The 14,814-nt window shown below is 37.7% G+C and overlaps 2 protein-coding genes across 2 annotated transcripts; both read left to right on the forward strand.

The window, feature by feature from the left end:
* The first annotated feature begins 4,484 nt into the window (after nucleotides 1–4,484).
* TOC1 (CCT motif -containing response regulator protein) lies at nucleotides 4,485–11,918 on the forward strand. The gene is made up of 6 exons (XM_059585571.2): nucleotides 4,485–5,150; nucleotides 6,407–6,568; nucleotides 6,685–6,818; nucleotides 7,226–7,393; nucleotides 8,985–9,057; nucleotides 10,310–11,918. The coding sequence occupies exons 1-6, from the start codon at nucleotides 4,985–4,987 to the stop codon at nucleotides 11,230–11,232; spliced, it is 1,626 nt and encodes a 541-aa protein (XP_059441554.1). The 5' UTR covers nucleotides 4,485–4,984; the 3' UTR covers nucleotides 11,233–11,918.
* A 765-nt stretch (nucleotides 11,919–12,683) lies between these two features.
* On the forward strand, nucleotides 12,684–14,807 carry LOC132175040 (Tetratricopeptide repeat (TPR)-like superfamily protein). Its single transcript, XM_059586844.2, has one exon. It carries the CDS (start codon nucleotides 12,787–12,789, stop codon nucleotides 14,722–14,724), a length of 1,938 nt encoding a protein of 645 aa, XP_059442827.2. The 5' UTR covers nucleotides 12,684–12,786; the 3' UTR covers nucleotides 14,725–14,807.
* Nucleotides 14,808–14,814: the final 7 nt, after the last annotated feature.

Consider the following 14,814-nt stretch of genomic DNA (forward strand, 5'->3'; position numbering starts at 1 on the left):
ATACACAATAATTTAAGGCAACATAGGGGAGTGCAGATGAAGAGACAAGTGATCAAATAATCAACAAGATTAGTTAAATGTTTTGTGCAGAGAAGTTTAATTAGCAAACTCTTTGATCCAATAAGCTTCAGAAAATTGTGCACAAGCAAATTAAACCATTCAGAAAAATATTGATCTGGTCCAATTTGAAGTTGTATAGTTTGTGGTTGTATTCGCACTTCTTTCTAGTGTATATGATGCTTATTATGTCAATTATTAAATTGACGTGATAGTTCACATGGTATTCACACCAGCCTCTTACTCTCTATCAACCGCTTCATTTTTAGAATAAACTGTTAGAGGTAGCTTTTACCATACATTTTCAAACCATCAATCAAATCTGATGCCTTTTCTCACGAGATGAGTAAGATGACTAAAGGTCCCTTTATGGATCAAAGGGTTCCTCCTAACTCAAAGGTGCTATTAAGTCAAAATCCTTATTTTCCAACTTATTGTGCAAATCCTCCACAGTATGAATAAACTCATCATCAGCCATGCAACTTTTTTGTAGCCTCCTTCCGCACATGCTTCACACATCTCTTGCTGCCAACAATTCCACAAAATCATTTGTAGTTATGGGCTATTGACAGTGATCTCCTTACAAAGTGCCTTTTAGGGCATGTTTGAGATTGCGTTTGAGAAGTTTAAAAGTGCTTTTAACACTCAAAAAGTTTATTTGAATAAAAAATTATTCGTTTGGTAAAATTAATTAAAAGCGCTTTTAAGGGTCAAAAAAATATAAAAATGGTCAAAAAGCACTTGACAAAAGCTTAAAAATAAAGGTTTTGCCTAAAAGCTCTATTTTTCAAACGCAATTCCAAACAGACTTTTAGTCATTAATGGAAACTCCTCGTATAGTAGGTGACGGACTGGAATCCTCTCCAATCCAAAATTTTGGACAATTTTATCACTACTTTATAAAGAACCGACTCCTCTCCAGTCCAATCCATTTGAACTAAAGAGGATCCAAATGCGTAAGCGACTCCCCTGAGGAAGGGGGCTGACTTGTCGGCACTGGTCCTCATCAGCCAACAAGCATAGCCTAGAGCAAAGGTAAATGGGCTTCGTTGGACCCAAATGGGCTTTTAGTAAATGATATCTCACCAAGTACAATAAGTTTTATGTACATCCTTAAACGTCACTAGATAAACCATTGACGTTCTTTCTCTGGCCCAAAAACCTCTTCTTCGGCCTGGATTTAAGGCAAGAACCCAAAAACTAGAGAGATTCTCCCATTTTCCCTTCTTCTTATTTTCTTGTTTTTTGTTTCAATGTACCACTTGCCTACAAAGATATTTTTTATAAAAAATCTTATAGGAGTTGATTAGGGCTGTAATCGGGGCAGTTATGAGATGCTTTCATTATCTGATCCTAGTTAGAAAATTGTTAGAAATCTTAATCCATCTTTATCGTAATTATATTTTATGCCATCGAAACTCTTACAATTGCAAGAGATTCTTGTGAGCAAAAAAATTATAAAAAAATTATATCAAATTAATTAGAAGTTAAGAACAACATTTTAGATGTCGGATTTGGGCTTGTTTGGAATTACATTTAAGGAGTTTAAATATGCCTTTAACACTCAAAAAAATTCGTTTAAAAAAAAAAATATTCGTTTAATAAAAATATTAAAAACGCTTTTAAATGTTCAAAAAACATAAAAATGACAACAATAAAAAAACACTTTTGACAAAAACTTAAAAATTCTATTTTTCCACCGCAATTTCAAACATACTATTAATGAAAAATGTCCGACATACATGTGCCATTGCGCCCACATTTGGTTGTTTTTTTGGCTTTGGATATTTATAGAAATCGACTGCACACTTCTTTTCCTTTATTAGCTTGGTTGCAGATATTTATCCCCGTGACGTGGCATTGCAATTGAGTTCACTTTTTATTTCCTAACTAGTCACGTTCCTCCACGTGGCGTGTCTGTCGTCCCTATCTCTCTACCAAACTCACAGGCACATCCTCTCTCTCTTGCACTTTTCTTTCTTCATTTGTTGCTCTCAACCCTCCACGTTTACCCATTTGCTATCGTACGCGTCTTACTCGGTACACCACTGCAGCCAATCCTAGCCCTTCGTTTTCTCTCCTCCTTTTTATGCATCTTATCATCCTTAAATTCAATCACTGTTTTCCATTTTTTTTAAGCATTGTTTTCAATCTTTAAGCACCGTCACTTTCCCATTTAATTAAAGAGTTTGCTCAGAAAAAAAAAATAAAAAAATTAAGAGTTTAATATTAAAAAAATGATATATATTATATTTGGCGAGATATAATAGACATTATTGAGTAATGCTATTATTTATACCTATTTATTGCACACATTTTACTCTAGCAAATGTGTCGTATTTTAATTGATTATTATTATTATTATTTTTTAAAAGTAGTTGAGGATTATGGCATGTTTTGGTGTGCGTTTGAGGGGCCAACAATGCGTTTAACACTCAAAAAGTTTGTTCAAAGAAAAAGTAATTAGTTTGAAAAAAAAAAAATTTGAAAACACTTGTAAGGGTCCAAAAAGTCAACAAATTTTTTTGGCCGAAACGCCCTTTTGGCTATAGTTGGTTCTCTCCAAAATGTGTTAAAGCGCAGCAGTTGGTTGGACATTTAGGGGTAAAGCACTATTTCGATGCGGGCCACGAGAGCGGTACCAAATCGAGGCAAACTATGAATACTAGATATGACCTCAAAATAATAGGGGTCAAGGTTGGTCAATGAGACGATGGGGGATAAGCTTCATCACCGAGAGGGAAACAACCCAGATCACCAGCTAAGGCCCATAAATGACCACTCAGTGATAAAGAAAATAAGGATGTAGAGACATCTAGGAGGTTTACCTAGAAACAGCTACCTTTGAAATAGTGCATAATAGCTCATTGATTGAGTGCTTTTGTGCTGAAGATGAATGGGGCTAAGCGATCTGTCGAAAATTGTGGGATGTAAAAAGGCATCGATAGAGGAGCATTCCGCCTTAGGGGAAGCACTTGTGGGAGCTGTGGAAGCAAGAATGTCAGCTTGAGCAATGTAAACATTGGTGAGAATGCAATGCCTCAAAAACCTTAAGGGTTCTGCTGCAATGCTCGTCCACAAAGGGTGGCCAAGGCCGAAGATTAGACCGAAATGCGTAGTTGATGGGTTCCCTTAACCAAGCCATTACCTATGAGTCGCCGACTCATTCTTCATTAGGCACGCGGTCAGAGCTCAGGGCTCTTTCCACTGCTTGGAAGCTTACGGTTTCATGTTCTATTTCATTCCTCATGAGAGGTCTTTTCACCCTTTCCTCACGATACTACTTCATTATCGGTCACTCAAGAGTATTTAGCCTTGCAAGATGGTACTTGCTGATTTACACGAGATTCTACGTGCCCCATGCTACTTGGATCGGAGCATTAATCATAAACATGCTCTTAAGCTTACTTAGAATAGCACCATGATGTTTTCGCACCTCCACTATATGCTATTATGCTGCCTTTCTGTTGATTATTAGGGTGAAACACTGAAATATATCATCATTACTATTTTTCATTATTATTTGATGTTGCTTAAAAAAACAAAGGACCACCGCCTGCTCATTTCTGGCTGGCTGCCTAACGCAAGGCGTCATAGCGTGGGGCATTTGGAATTCAAACACATTTTGTTTCCTTAAAATCACCCAATTTCATTTCATTTTTCTAGCAACTCTACAATATTCGAAAGTTTTGTTTTTCTTTTAGTAAAGGAAAATGCTAAGTGTTCTTCTAATATTTTTGTTGGTGTCTTATTAACTGTAGAGTGACTTTTAAAATCATTAATAGATTAAAAATAAATAATGGTAATTTCAAATTGAGAAATGTTAGGTGTTCTTCTAGTATTCTACCAACTGTGATGTGGCTTTTAAAATCACTAATAGATTAAAAGTCAATAATAATAATAATAATATCAAATTTAACGATGATTATAAAAGCCACATTACAGTTAGGAAGACACTAGGAGGACACCAGGAGAACATTAGAAGAACACCTAACATTTTTTTTTTCAAATTTAACGATAATTTTAAAAATCACATCACAGTTGAAAGGACACTAGGAGAAGAACGCTTAACATTTTCCTTTAACAAAAGCCTAAAAAATCTCCGCATAACGTGGCTCTGAAATTCGATCACATTTCCCTTTCATTTTCCTATTTGCCAAGGATCTCCACGTGGTATCTCCTCCTCCCTATCTTCCCCGAAATATCCCTCAGGCTTCTCGCACTTTTCTCTCGCTTCTGTTCCCTCCACCTTCCACGTCTCCCGTTTTGCTATCCTGCACCTGTAGCCCACTTCACCCTCCGCAACCAATCCTAGCCCTTCGTTTCCTTACCCAACCTGCGCACGTTAGTCCCTAACACTATCTAATTTAATTAACCTTATTTAGTTACCATAAATCCCTATTAAACACTTTATTCTATAAAAATATTTCATCGTTACACAGAAAAAGCTGAGACGAATTCCTCACTCTATTTGCAGTGAAGGTAGAGGGTACAGAACACAAAGCTAAATTGCGCCGGCGGCCGGTGATCCAAATACGGCCGTTGATTCCCAGCTGGCCCCCACCCGAGTCTCCAATCCCCACCGTTCGATTGACTGAAACCATACTTTCTCGAGGTTTTCTGTTGCTGTACGCACATAAGAAATTCATGAAACAGCTTTCCTTTTTTGGGTCTGTACGGACGGTTCCTGGTTTTTTGTTTTTTTTGTTTTTTTCCCATTTCTATGGAGGATGCTCCGATCAACCCTAACCCTAATTCCAATTCTAATTGAGGTTATCTGACGATTGGAGTCCCATGGAAGTTCCTTGGAATTGAAATTTTGATGTAACCAGGAAACGAGAAGGAAGAGGAAAATCTGAGAGTTTGCCTTTTTTGGAGTAGAGGAGAGGCTGAATTTAGAGCTCTCAGAGTGTCCAGGTGTGCAAAAATGGAGTCTAAGGAGCTGAATTTGAACAAAGAATTTAGCGGTGGGAATAATAGTAAGGGAGGGGAAGGGTTTATAGATAGGAGCAAGGTGAGGATTTTGTTGTGCGATAACGACGACAAGAGCTTGGAAGAAGTTCTGACTCTTCTTGTGAAATGCTCTTATCAAGGTGTGTATTGCTTTGTTTATTCATTTATTTTTGCTTATTTTTGTTGATTTATGTGTTTAATTTTGTTTTGGGTATGATTAGCTTGCTTATTACTTGTTGAATTGTTAATTATTATTATCTATGTTTGACTAGTTTAGTATGAATGTGGGTTTTGATACGATGCTCGATTTAGTTTGGGGAATTTATTGACGAAGCAGACTTCAAGATTTTAAGAACTCAGAAAATTTGTGATATTGGTGATTGCGTGCCTTTTGTACTTGGTAGAGATTGAATTATTTGACCAGTTCTGAGGACTTGAGAATTTGAATTTACAACATTTTATGGCTGCAGAGTAGCATAGAACTTGGGACGGAGCTGATAATTTTGTCTTTAATGGAAAGAGCCTGATGGTTGCTGCTAATAAATTTGAGGAGAACACGATGTAGTATCACAATTGAAAGTGTTCTGCATCTGTTGTTATTATTAGGAATGCTAAACTGAATTTAATCAAGTCGATGGACTATATTAGGCTCCATCGATTTGGATTCTTTTGCCTTCCTCTGTTATGAAGAACACAACTATTAAATGTAATCAGAGTTTGAACTCTATGTTTTCTGGCTCAATTTACTCATAACTGTATATGGTTATTTGCTTTAATCAGTGGCGGTAATGAAACTAAATCCTGTTAGATTATAAATTTTGATGGTGATTGATACTGAACATGCCACCTTGAGACAAGTTTTAGAGGCCATCATCTGTACTTAAAATTCAGCTTGTCTAAAGGTTTAAAATGGCTAAAAGATGAGTTTGAAAGGTGACGCCATAGAAACAAGCAACAAATGACAGTATAATTTTTATTTTGTGGGTTTTACTTTTCCATTCGCTATGTTCTCCTTTTACTCTCTTGTAGTCAAATACTTCTTGATATGAATCAATTGAATGTCCGAACTTGATGTTAAACTTTATGATTTCCTAAATAAAAGCCAACACAATTTAAGTAAAGGGCTATAAGTCTTTCTTGGATTTAAGCTGTAACAATGCTTAGCACATGGTTTGCTTTTCAATAAGTGCACATATGAACTCTCTGATTCTTGTTTCAAAGCAATTCTATGGGGATTAAAACTTTGACAGAACTTATTGCTTTTTGTGAAATTATGTAGTATGAGATATTCCTGTCGTCCAATAACAGGGTTTCCTTCATCTTCTGGTGTAACTTTCTGTTTATTATATTTTGGGAGAGGAGATTAGTGACAACTCTGGATTTCTTTGCTTTGCAGTGACTCCAGTGAGGTCAGCTAGACAGGTGATTGATGCACTGAATGCAGAAGGAGCTAATATAGATTTAATACTAGCTGAACTTGACCTTCCATTGGCCAAAGGCATGAAGATGTTGAAGTACATCAATCGGGATAAAGAGTTACGGCGCATTCCCGTGATCAGTAAGTTTGTCTTGTTTTTATCACTGGCACATTCCTTGATAATAAGTTTTTCTCTTCAATCTTCATGGTGTATTATATCCGGATCATCCTTATTTAATCTTTTTTGTTCTGATAAGTGATGTCGGCACAAGACGAGGTCTCTGTTGTTGTCAAGTGCTTGAGGCTTGGAGCAGCAGACTATCTTGTAAAGCCTTTACGCACGAATGAGCTATTAACCTTGTGGACACACATGTGGAGAAGAAGGCGCATGGTTTGTTTTACATGACTCTGATGTCTTGTTCATACACCATTTCTGCCCACAACCTAGATACATGTCCGCATAAAATTGATAGAGTTGCTAATAAATGCTGGGAATTTTTATATACAAAGCAAATGCAAAGGAACATGAGTGATCCCTTTATGGTACAGAAAATGATACAATCTTACACTATTAGCATCTTTATATGAGGCTTTTATTTTGTAGCTCACGGCTTTTCTGGTAACTAGGAAGAATGCATAGGTGTTTGTCTTACATATGTGTATCACTTTTCCATTCAAGTGACCACCTTCTTGTGTTACACATATCACCAGTACACTTTCTTGAAAGTTTTACTCATAGCTGGCTTATCTCTCCCTAGATCAATATTGAAATGTTCATTCATATGATTATGTTGGCAGCTTGGACTCGCAGAGAAGAAAATTTTGACCTATGAATTTGATTTGGTGGCCTCGGACCCTAGTGATGCTAATACAAACAGTACTACTTTGTTCTCGGATGACACGGATGACAGGTCTCACAGGAGCTCCAATCCTGAGATGGGATTGTCAACCCATCTGGAAGATGAGGTGAGTGTAATATGGGCTTGGAATTTGGTTGTTCAAAATTAGAAGATCACATGAATTAATTGATTTGTGAATTGTGACAATGCTTGGCCCTAATGACAATGGAATGTATATAAATTGTGATTGATTGTATCAATTCGCGATTTACTTAATTGGTGTATTATTTTTTTTTCTTTGTTATGTTCAACTCAGGAGGTTTGATAAATTTGTGTACTTTTTATTTATGACATATGCTAAAATTGATTTTTATTTTTTGTTTTTTATTTTTATAAATGAAATACCAATTTCCAAGAACATAACCGTACATGCATCCATATTAAAAAATATACAATTGCATATACAGATCCAAACTAAAGAGAACCATATCAATAATGATCTTCTAATGAATTAGTCCTCTTCTAGTTGATGGTGTCTTTGAAGCTTAAGGAATTCATCCCTGCTAAGGCTTGCAGAATTAAGGGAGTGAATTGCCTTTATGCTTGTGTTTATCTTGACTGAATTTTTAGAGGCAAGCTTTGCAAAGTGAAGACAAATAAGGTAGAACGGAAAACTGATATGTTCATAAACCAGCCACTTGAAGACATTAAAAAGGAAGTTGGTGGTACTAGTACCCTTTTGTGCCCAGTTGTGCCCCAATTTCAGTTCCTGGTCTGCTTGGAAAATGCCCGTGGTAGAATTTGAAGGTATAGTCAATCTTCAGAGGGGAATAGAAAGGCATCAGCAGAGCAAACTCACATTCACAGATTGGAGGGAGTAATATGTTCTATCTATTTGAGAGAATCTCTACCATTGTACTTGTAATACTAGACTATTTGACACAGAGAGTATAAAACCTACTAAAAAGTGTAGATTCTGAGTAGATGACTAACGAATTACTAATAACTAGAACTAAGACAAGGACCTTATGAACTAATTAGGGCTCATTTTTGTTCTGTTGAACAACCTTATGTTTAATCTGGCTCTGAAGTTTCAAGTAAAATATAGAATTACAGGATAGGTTATGACTCATTGCTGGAAATAAACTAAATACTAGTTTTCAGATGTTAGCAACTTATGATCTGAAATTCTGTGAGGAACTTGAAGTATTATTTTCATAATCAACTACTGGTCACTATGTTAGTTCTATATGCAAAATTAATTACTCCATCCCATATTGTTTATCCAGTATCTATTTTGGAATGTCGTAAATATTGTCCAATTTGAAGTTCTCATGCATAGATAACATAAGAGAGAATTCACAAATGGAGAGGGATCGAACCCCAATGGGCACAAATTTACTTCTTTTCTTAATATGTCCTTTACTTTATTGAGAAGTCTAAGATTTAAATGAGTTTATTAGTTTGCTTGACTTTTTAGGGTCTTTGAAACTTATATATTTTCATTTCAAAGACAATGCATTAAATGGTGTTACCTTAGAAAGTTGGGTTTTCTAAGGTTAAACAGACAATATGGGATGGAGGGAGTAGTAGGAGTAATGTCATGTGGTGTACAGAGATTTCTCTTTGTTATATGTAATTGCATAGTATAAGTGCGGATCAATAATATTAATATTGACAGTTGATATGCATATTCTCTTATTTGTTTTCCTTTTCAGTCAGCTGCTATCGAGCCTCCACATGTAGTGGAATATCGACCTGATGTGCCAGGAATTAGCGACCGACGAACAGGTGAGCCGCTCCTGTATTGCTTTGCCAACATCATCTCTCATAATGTCTTATGAGCATGAAAAGTTTTAGTGTTGTGTGTAGCATTTGATAATACCAATCTTGGTTTTTGTGTAATATTTTTGATATAAATGAATTAGTGTGAATGTATAGGATCACCCATAATTGAATTGTTTTTTGAGTCTGACAATTGTTTGGAACGACTGCCCGTTTTCTGTAGCTAATGCATTTTATAGCTTTGGATTCTCATTCTTGAATGAGAAATGCTAGTCACACGTCTAACTCCTACTTCCAAGTGCACACACCCTGACGTAGTAGTAAAAATCACTCTTAGATCCAAAATTCAATAGTGATCCATCCAAAATCCAATGGTGATTTTGAGGGAGTGGGCACTTGGGAGTATAGAGTTGGGAGTGTGTAACATTTTTCTTCTTGAATTAAAACCAATGAACAAAAATGTTTCTTGCTATTATATTATTTAAGCTTCCATTGTATCACATAGCTGTTTCATTCTCGTAAATCAAAAGGTTAATTATGTAATTTGCTAACTAGATAACATCAGTGAAGCCCATAAAATAATTTAAGATCACTATGGGACATCTTCTTCCTTTCCCTATCGCTACCCAACAAATACTGTTATTCCCTGTTGCAATCAACAAAGCTCTCCACCTGGGTATGGACTTGGGTCTGGGTTTTAGTAAATTGTGGAGTCTCTCTCTCTCTCTCTCACTTCAGGGGTTGTGCATTCTTTTATGAATTTAGAAATAGTCAGGCAATTGCCTCCCCTTCTCCCTTTCAATACTTGGTTTAGAAATTTTAAGCTTAGGCTTTAAACTATATTTTTTTTATATAAAAGATGACTTCTTTAATGTTAGGGTTTATAAGTAGTAGTGGATGTTGTTACTTTACTTGGTCTAGGTGTTTTCTCTCAGTACTTTTTTTTTTGTCATCATCATTCTTACTTAATAGTAAGTAATAGCCGTTGTAGAAGCATATTTTATATCAGATTCCGTGAATAATATATGGCTTCACCACAAGCCATCTTGAATATCTAAGGCCATCTAATGCTTCTTACATCTCCTTGTTTATTGGAGTTGATGTATAGCAGTAACATAGTAATGGAAAGTTTAAAGCAAATGGATTTGAGTTTTCTGTGTCCAGCATTTTGTCCTTTCCACTTGGGGGAAAGGTTTTTCTTTTTTCTAATTTTTTATTTTCCTTTCTTCTTTTGAGCTCTTTGAGTGATGTCATGCAGGACAATTTTCATCTTGCCCAAAGAAGAGTGAGCTAAAGATTGGCGAGTCTTCCGCCTTCTTTACATATGTCAAATCAAGCACCGTAAAAAACAACTCTCAAGGGGCTGTCAATCTTGATGACAATGCTGCTCAAAATTTGAGGATGGGAAAGAAACATCAGGAATGCAGTGAACAAGTGGTTACTGATCCCCAAATACATGAAAATGGTGGGGAGGCCGGAGAAAGCTATTCACCGGGAGATGACTTTCCCAGCAGTAATAGTATCCCAGATTCTCTTTCAATGGAGAGGTCTTGTACCCCACCTGCATCAGTGGAACTCCCGCAGCAAAGGGATTTCAAGGATGAAAAGTTCTCTCAAGTGATTTCCCACTCAAGAAATCAGCATCAACTTGATGTTTCTGGCTTACCAGCACAAGCTGCTTTTCCATATTGCATTTCAGGAGTTGTAAATCAAGTTATGATGCCATCTGCAGCACAACTGTATCAAAAGAATCTGCAGGAGCTGCAAAATCATGCATCTAAAGCTATGATGTCTCAGTACCATCATCTTCCGCAATGCCCTCCTCATGTTAATGGAATGGCATCATTCCCGTATTACCCTGTTAATATATGCTTACAACCTGGTCAAATGTCTACTTCTCATGCTTGGCCATCAGTGGGAAGTTCATCTTCCCCTGAAGTGAATTTGAATAAAATGGATAGAAGAGAAGCAGCATTGATGAAGTTTAGGCAGAAAAGAAAGGAGAGATGTTTTGACAAGAAGATTAGGTATGTTAATCGAAAACGACTTGCTGAAAGAAGGCCTCGTGTTCGAGGACAGTTTGTGAGGAAGATAAATGGTGTAAATGTGGATCTTAATGGGCAACCCACTTCTGCTGATTCTGATGAGGATGATGAAGAGGATGAGGAGAAGCTTGCTTGAAAGGATTCCTGTAAAAATGCATGCATGAAAGCATGCTTGGGATATTAATGTTGATGCTGGTTCCTGGCGATCGTCTTGTTCCCTTCAATGCGGTAATTCCCTTTCAAGTTGTTAATTTTCCAGAATTTCCCTACACCTTTAGCTGTTCCCTATGTTGATGCATGAGACGAGGTGCTTCAGTTTGTCAGTAAAGTGTGCAAGTTTGGAAGAATATATCAGTGAAGTGAATAGCCTTTTTCTGTAAGCTCTGAACAGTTGCTGGCATGTTTCACTTCTCTGAAGAGGTTGGAACGATGGGGGAGAATATCAGAGATCTGACTGATCCTTTAACCCTAAGATTTCTGTTCGCTTTCTTTCCGTCAACAGGACATTTCTGTACCCTAATAGGTTGAGAGGATATCCTTTTTTATGGTTCTAATCAAGAGAGCGGTTGAATGAAGAGGCTGATTTTCTCTAGTAAAATGCTTGTAGAAATTCCCATCAATTGGTTAAATAACAATGTAAACTTTTATTACTCTTCAAGTATCAAACTGCTGTGATATGTAAAAGTATTACCCTGGCCAGGACCTTTCTTGGAGAAAGATTAAGTTAGAGAAGAAAGACTTGAGGTAATATGACGGCAATAATTGTTTCTTGATTGATGAAGTGTTTCGATGTAATAAAAAGGAGCAAATTGCTTTTGTATATTTTAGAGTGCTTTGTATCGTGAGGTGTTTGTTTATATAATTGTCTTTTTAACAAGAAAACAGAAGACAAAAAACTTTAACAAAAATGGGGAAGCCCCCACAATTGATGATATTATTAGAGCCATTCCCTTTTACTCACAATCAACCTTATGCAGCCTTAATCACAATGTTTGTCACCAAATAAATAAATAAATCACAAAATGATACCCGTTGCCCTATCTCATTTACATTACACCTTGATACCGGCAGGGACGGATCCAATTTTCAATTTGGGAAGGGACAAAGGGCCAAAAAAATTTTGGAAGAGACTAATTGACAAAAAATATTTTTAATTTTTTTTTTTTTAACCTTTAAACTTTTTTTTTTTTGTTTTTTTTTGCCTTCATTTTTTTTTTTTTTTTTTTGTAATTTGGGGGGAGACCAGGGCCACTTCCAATCCCCCATATATCCGTCTTTGGATACTGGTTCTTAGATATTCATAAATCATAATGTTGGATTTGGTTTATATGCAGTAAAATAAAATAATTTTTTTTTTTTTTTTAAGGATTCGGATTTAAAAATAAAAAAATAAAACACGTGCTGATGTGTTGTTAAGCAATAATGTCCTAATCACTGCATTGCCTAGCCCACAATAATAATTCCAAAATTATTGACTGGAATCTAGGTCAAAGCAATAACTTCTAGTTATATGAATTTCAATTGATTTTCGAGGAGTCCACAAGCTAGAAGAAGAAAGGCTTTATGGCCCTAGATCGGACAGTTGTGGCGTGTTTCCTTGAACGGTTTAGATTTGGCCACGCCGGACTACCACTCCACGAGTGTTGACTATTCTATCGGATACTTTTTCATTGAGAAATTCGAAGCCAATATGAACAGCACAGAGCAGCTGTGCCTCGCTCTGATACACAAGTGCAAGGCCCTCGAAACCGTGAAGCAAATCCAGGCCTTTGCGTGCAAGACCGGACTCGATACCGATCGCTTAGTCGCCGGGAAGCTTATCTTCCACTGCGTCGTTTCGATATCCGATGCTCTCCACTACGCTCGTCGTGTCTTCTCTCACTTCCCGGACCCAGATGTTTTCATGTACAACACGATCATCAGAGGACTCGCCGAATCCGATGCCCCGCAGAGTGCTATTGTTGCGTTCACCGAAATGCGTCGAGGATCGATGGTTGTAGCCCCGCCTGATAGCTTCTCTTTCGCGTTCGTACTTAAAGGGGCGGCTAATTACGGGTCTTTGAGAGCTGGGGTTCAGCTGCATTGTCAGGCTATAAGGCATGGGCTCGATACCAATATATTTGTTGGTACGACTCTTGTGAGCGCGTATGCGGAATGTGGGTGTGTGGGTTCTGCTAAGAAGGTGTTTGAGGAAATGAGAGAACCAAATGTTGTCGCTTGGAATGCGGTGCTTACGGCGTGTTTAAGATGCGGGGATGTAAAGGGTGCGGCGGGAATGTTCGATAGGATGCCGATTCGGAATGTGACCTCGTGGAATGTCATGCTCGCGGGGTACACCAAAGCGGGGGAGCTTGAGCTGGCTAAGAAGGTGTTCTTGGAAATGCCTGTGAAGGACGATGTTTCTTGGAGTACTATGATTTCTGGGTTTGCTCATAATGGTTGTTTCTATGAGGCGTTGGGTTTTTTCAGGGAGTTGCGACGGGTGGGAATGAGACCAAATGAGGTGAGCTTGTCGGTGGTTCTATCGATGTGCGCGCTGGCTGGGGCAATTGAGTTTGGCAAGGTTTTACATGGGTTTCTGGAGAAATCCGGGTTTCTTTGGATCATTTCAGTGAATAACGCACTCATTCATACATATTCTGCTTGTGGAAATGTGGGCATGGCTCGATTGATCTTTGAGGGAATGCCAAAAAGTAAAAGCATTGTTTCTTGGACAACGATGATAGCAGGACTTGCAATGCATGGTCATGGAGAAGAAGCAATACAGCTCTTCCATGATATGGAAGCGTCTGGAATCAGGCCTGATAGAGTTACCTTTATTTCCATCTTATATGCTTGTAGTCACGCTGGATTGATTGAAGAAGGATGCACATATTTTTCTAAGATGGTGGATATATATGGTATAGAGCCAGCCATCGAGCATTACGGTTGTATGGTTGATCTATATGGTCGAGCTGGGAAGATGCAGGAGGCCTATGATTTTGTATGTCAAATGCCCATTTCGCCTACCGCTATTATTTGGCGGACTCTTCTTGGGGCTTGTAGCATTCACGGTTACGTCGAGTTGGCAGAGCAAGTGAAGGAGAGGCTTTCTGAACTTGAACCCAACGATTCTGGCGATCATGTTCTTTTGTCAAATATTTATGCCATTGCAGGGAAATGGAAGGATGTTGCCGCAGTAAGAAGATCAATGACTGACCAGAGGATCATGAAGACTCCTGGTTGGAGCATGATTGAGGTTGACAAGATGATGTATACTTTTGTGGCGGGTGAAAAACATGATAAAATTACACAAGAGGCTTATGAGAAGTTAAGGGAGATAATGCTGAAGCTGAGGGTTGAAGGAGGTTATGTTCCAGAGGTTGGGAGTGTTTTGCATGACATAGAAGAGGAAGAAAAGGAAGATTCAGTGTCTAGGCACAGTGAGAAGCTTGCTGTAGCTTTTGGAATGGAAAGATTACGCGAGGGAAAGATCATAAGAATCGTGAAAAATTTGCGGGTGTGCAGGGATTGCCATACGGTAATGAAGCTAATTTCTAGAGTTTATAGATTGGAAATAGTGGTGAGAGATAGAAGTCGCTTCCACACTTTCAGAGATGGCTCTTGTTCTTGCAGAGATTACTGGTAATTGCAAAAGGAAATCTTCTGTTGAGGAAAACAAAAACAACCAAATCAATGCCATCCATGGAAAACTGGGTATTGGGCAAATCTTTGAGGA

Source organism: Corylus avellana, chromosome 3 (assembly GCF_965113065.1).
Source record: "Corylus avellana chromosome 3, dhCorAvel1.hap1.2, whole genome shotgun sequence".
NCBI lineage: Eukaryota > Viridiplantae > Streptophyta > Magnoliopsida > Fagales > Betulaceae > Corylus > Corylus avellana.

What these genes read in the sequence shown, in the direction of transcription:
- TOC1 (XM_059585571.2), top strand. Translation starts at nt 4,985, where the DNA reads ATGGAGTCTAAGGAGCTGAATTTGAACAAAGAATTTAGCGGTGGGAAT. An exon ending in TGTGGAGAAGAAGGCGCATG is followed by an intron (nt 6,819 to 7,225) that starts GTTTGTTTTACA and finishes TTATGTTGGCAG; the next exon opens with CTTGGACTCGCAGAGAAGAA. An exon ending in AATTAGCGACCGACGAACAG is followed by an intron (nt 9,058 to 10,309) that starts GTGAGCCGCTCC and finishes GATGTCATGCAG; the next exon opens with GACAATTTTCATCTTGCCCA.
- LOC132175040 (XM_059586844.2), top strand. Translation starts at nt 12,787, where the DNA reads ATGAACAGCACAGAGCAGCTGTGCCTCGCTCTGATACACAAGTGCAAG.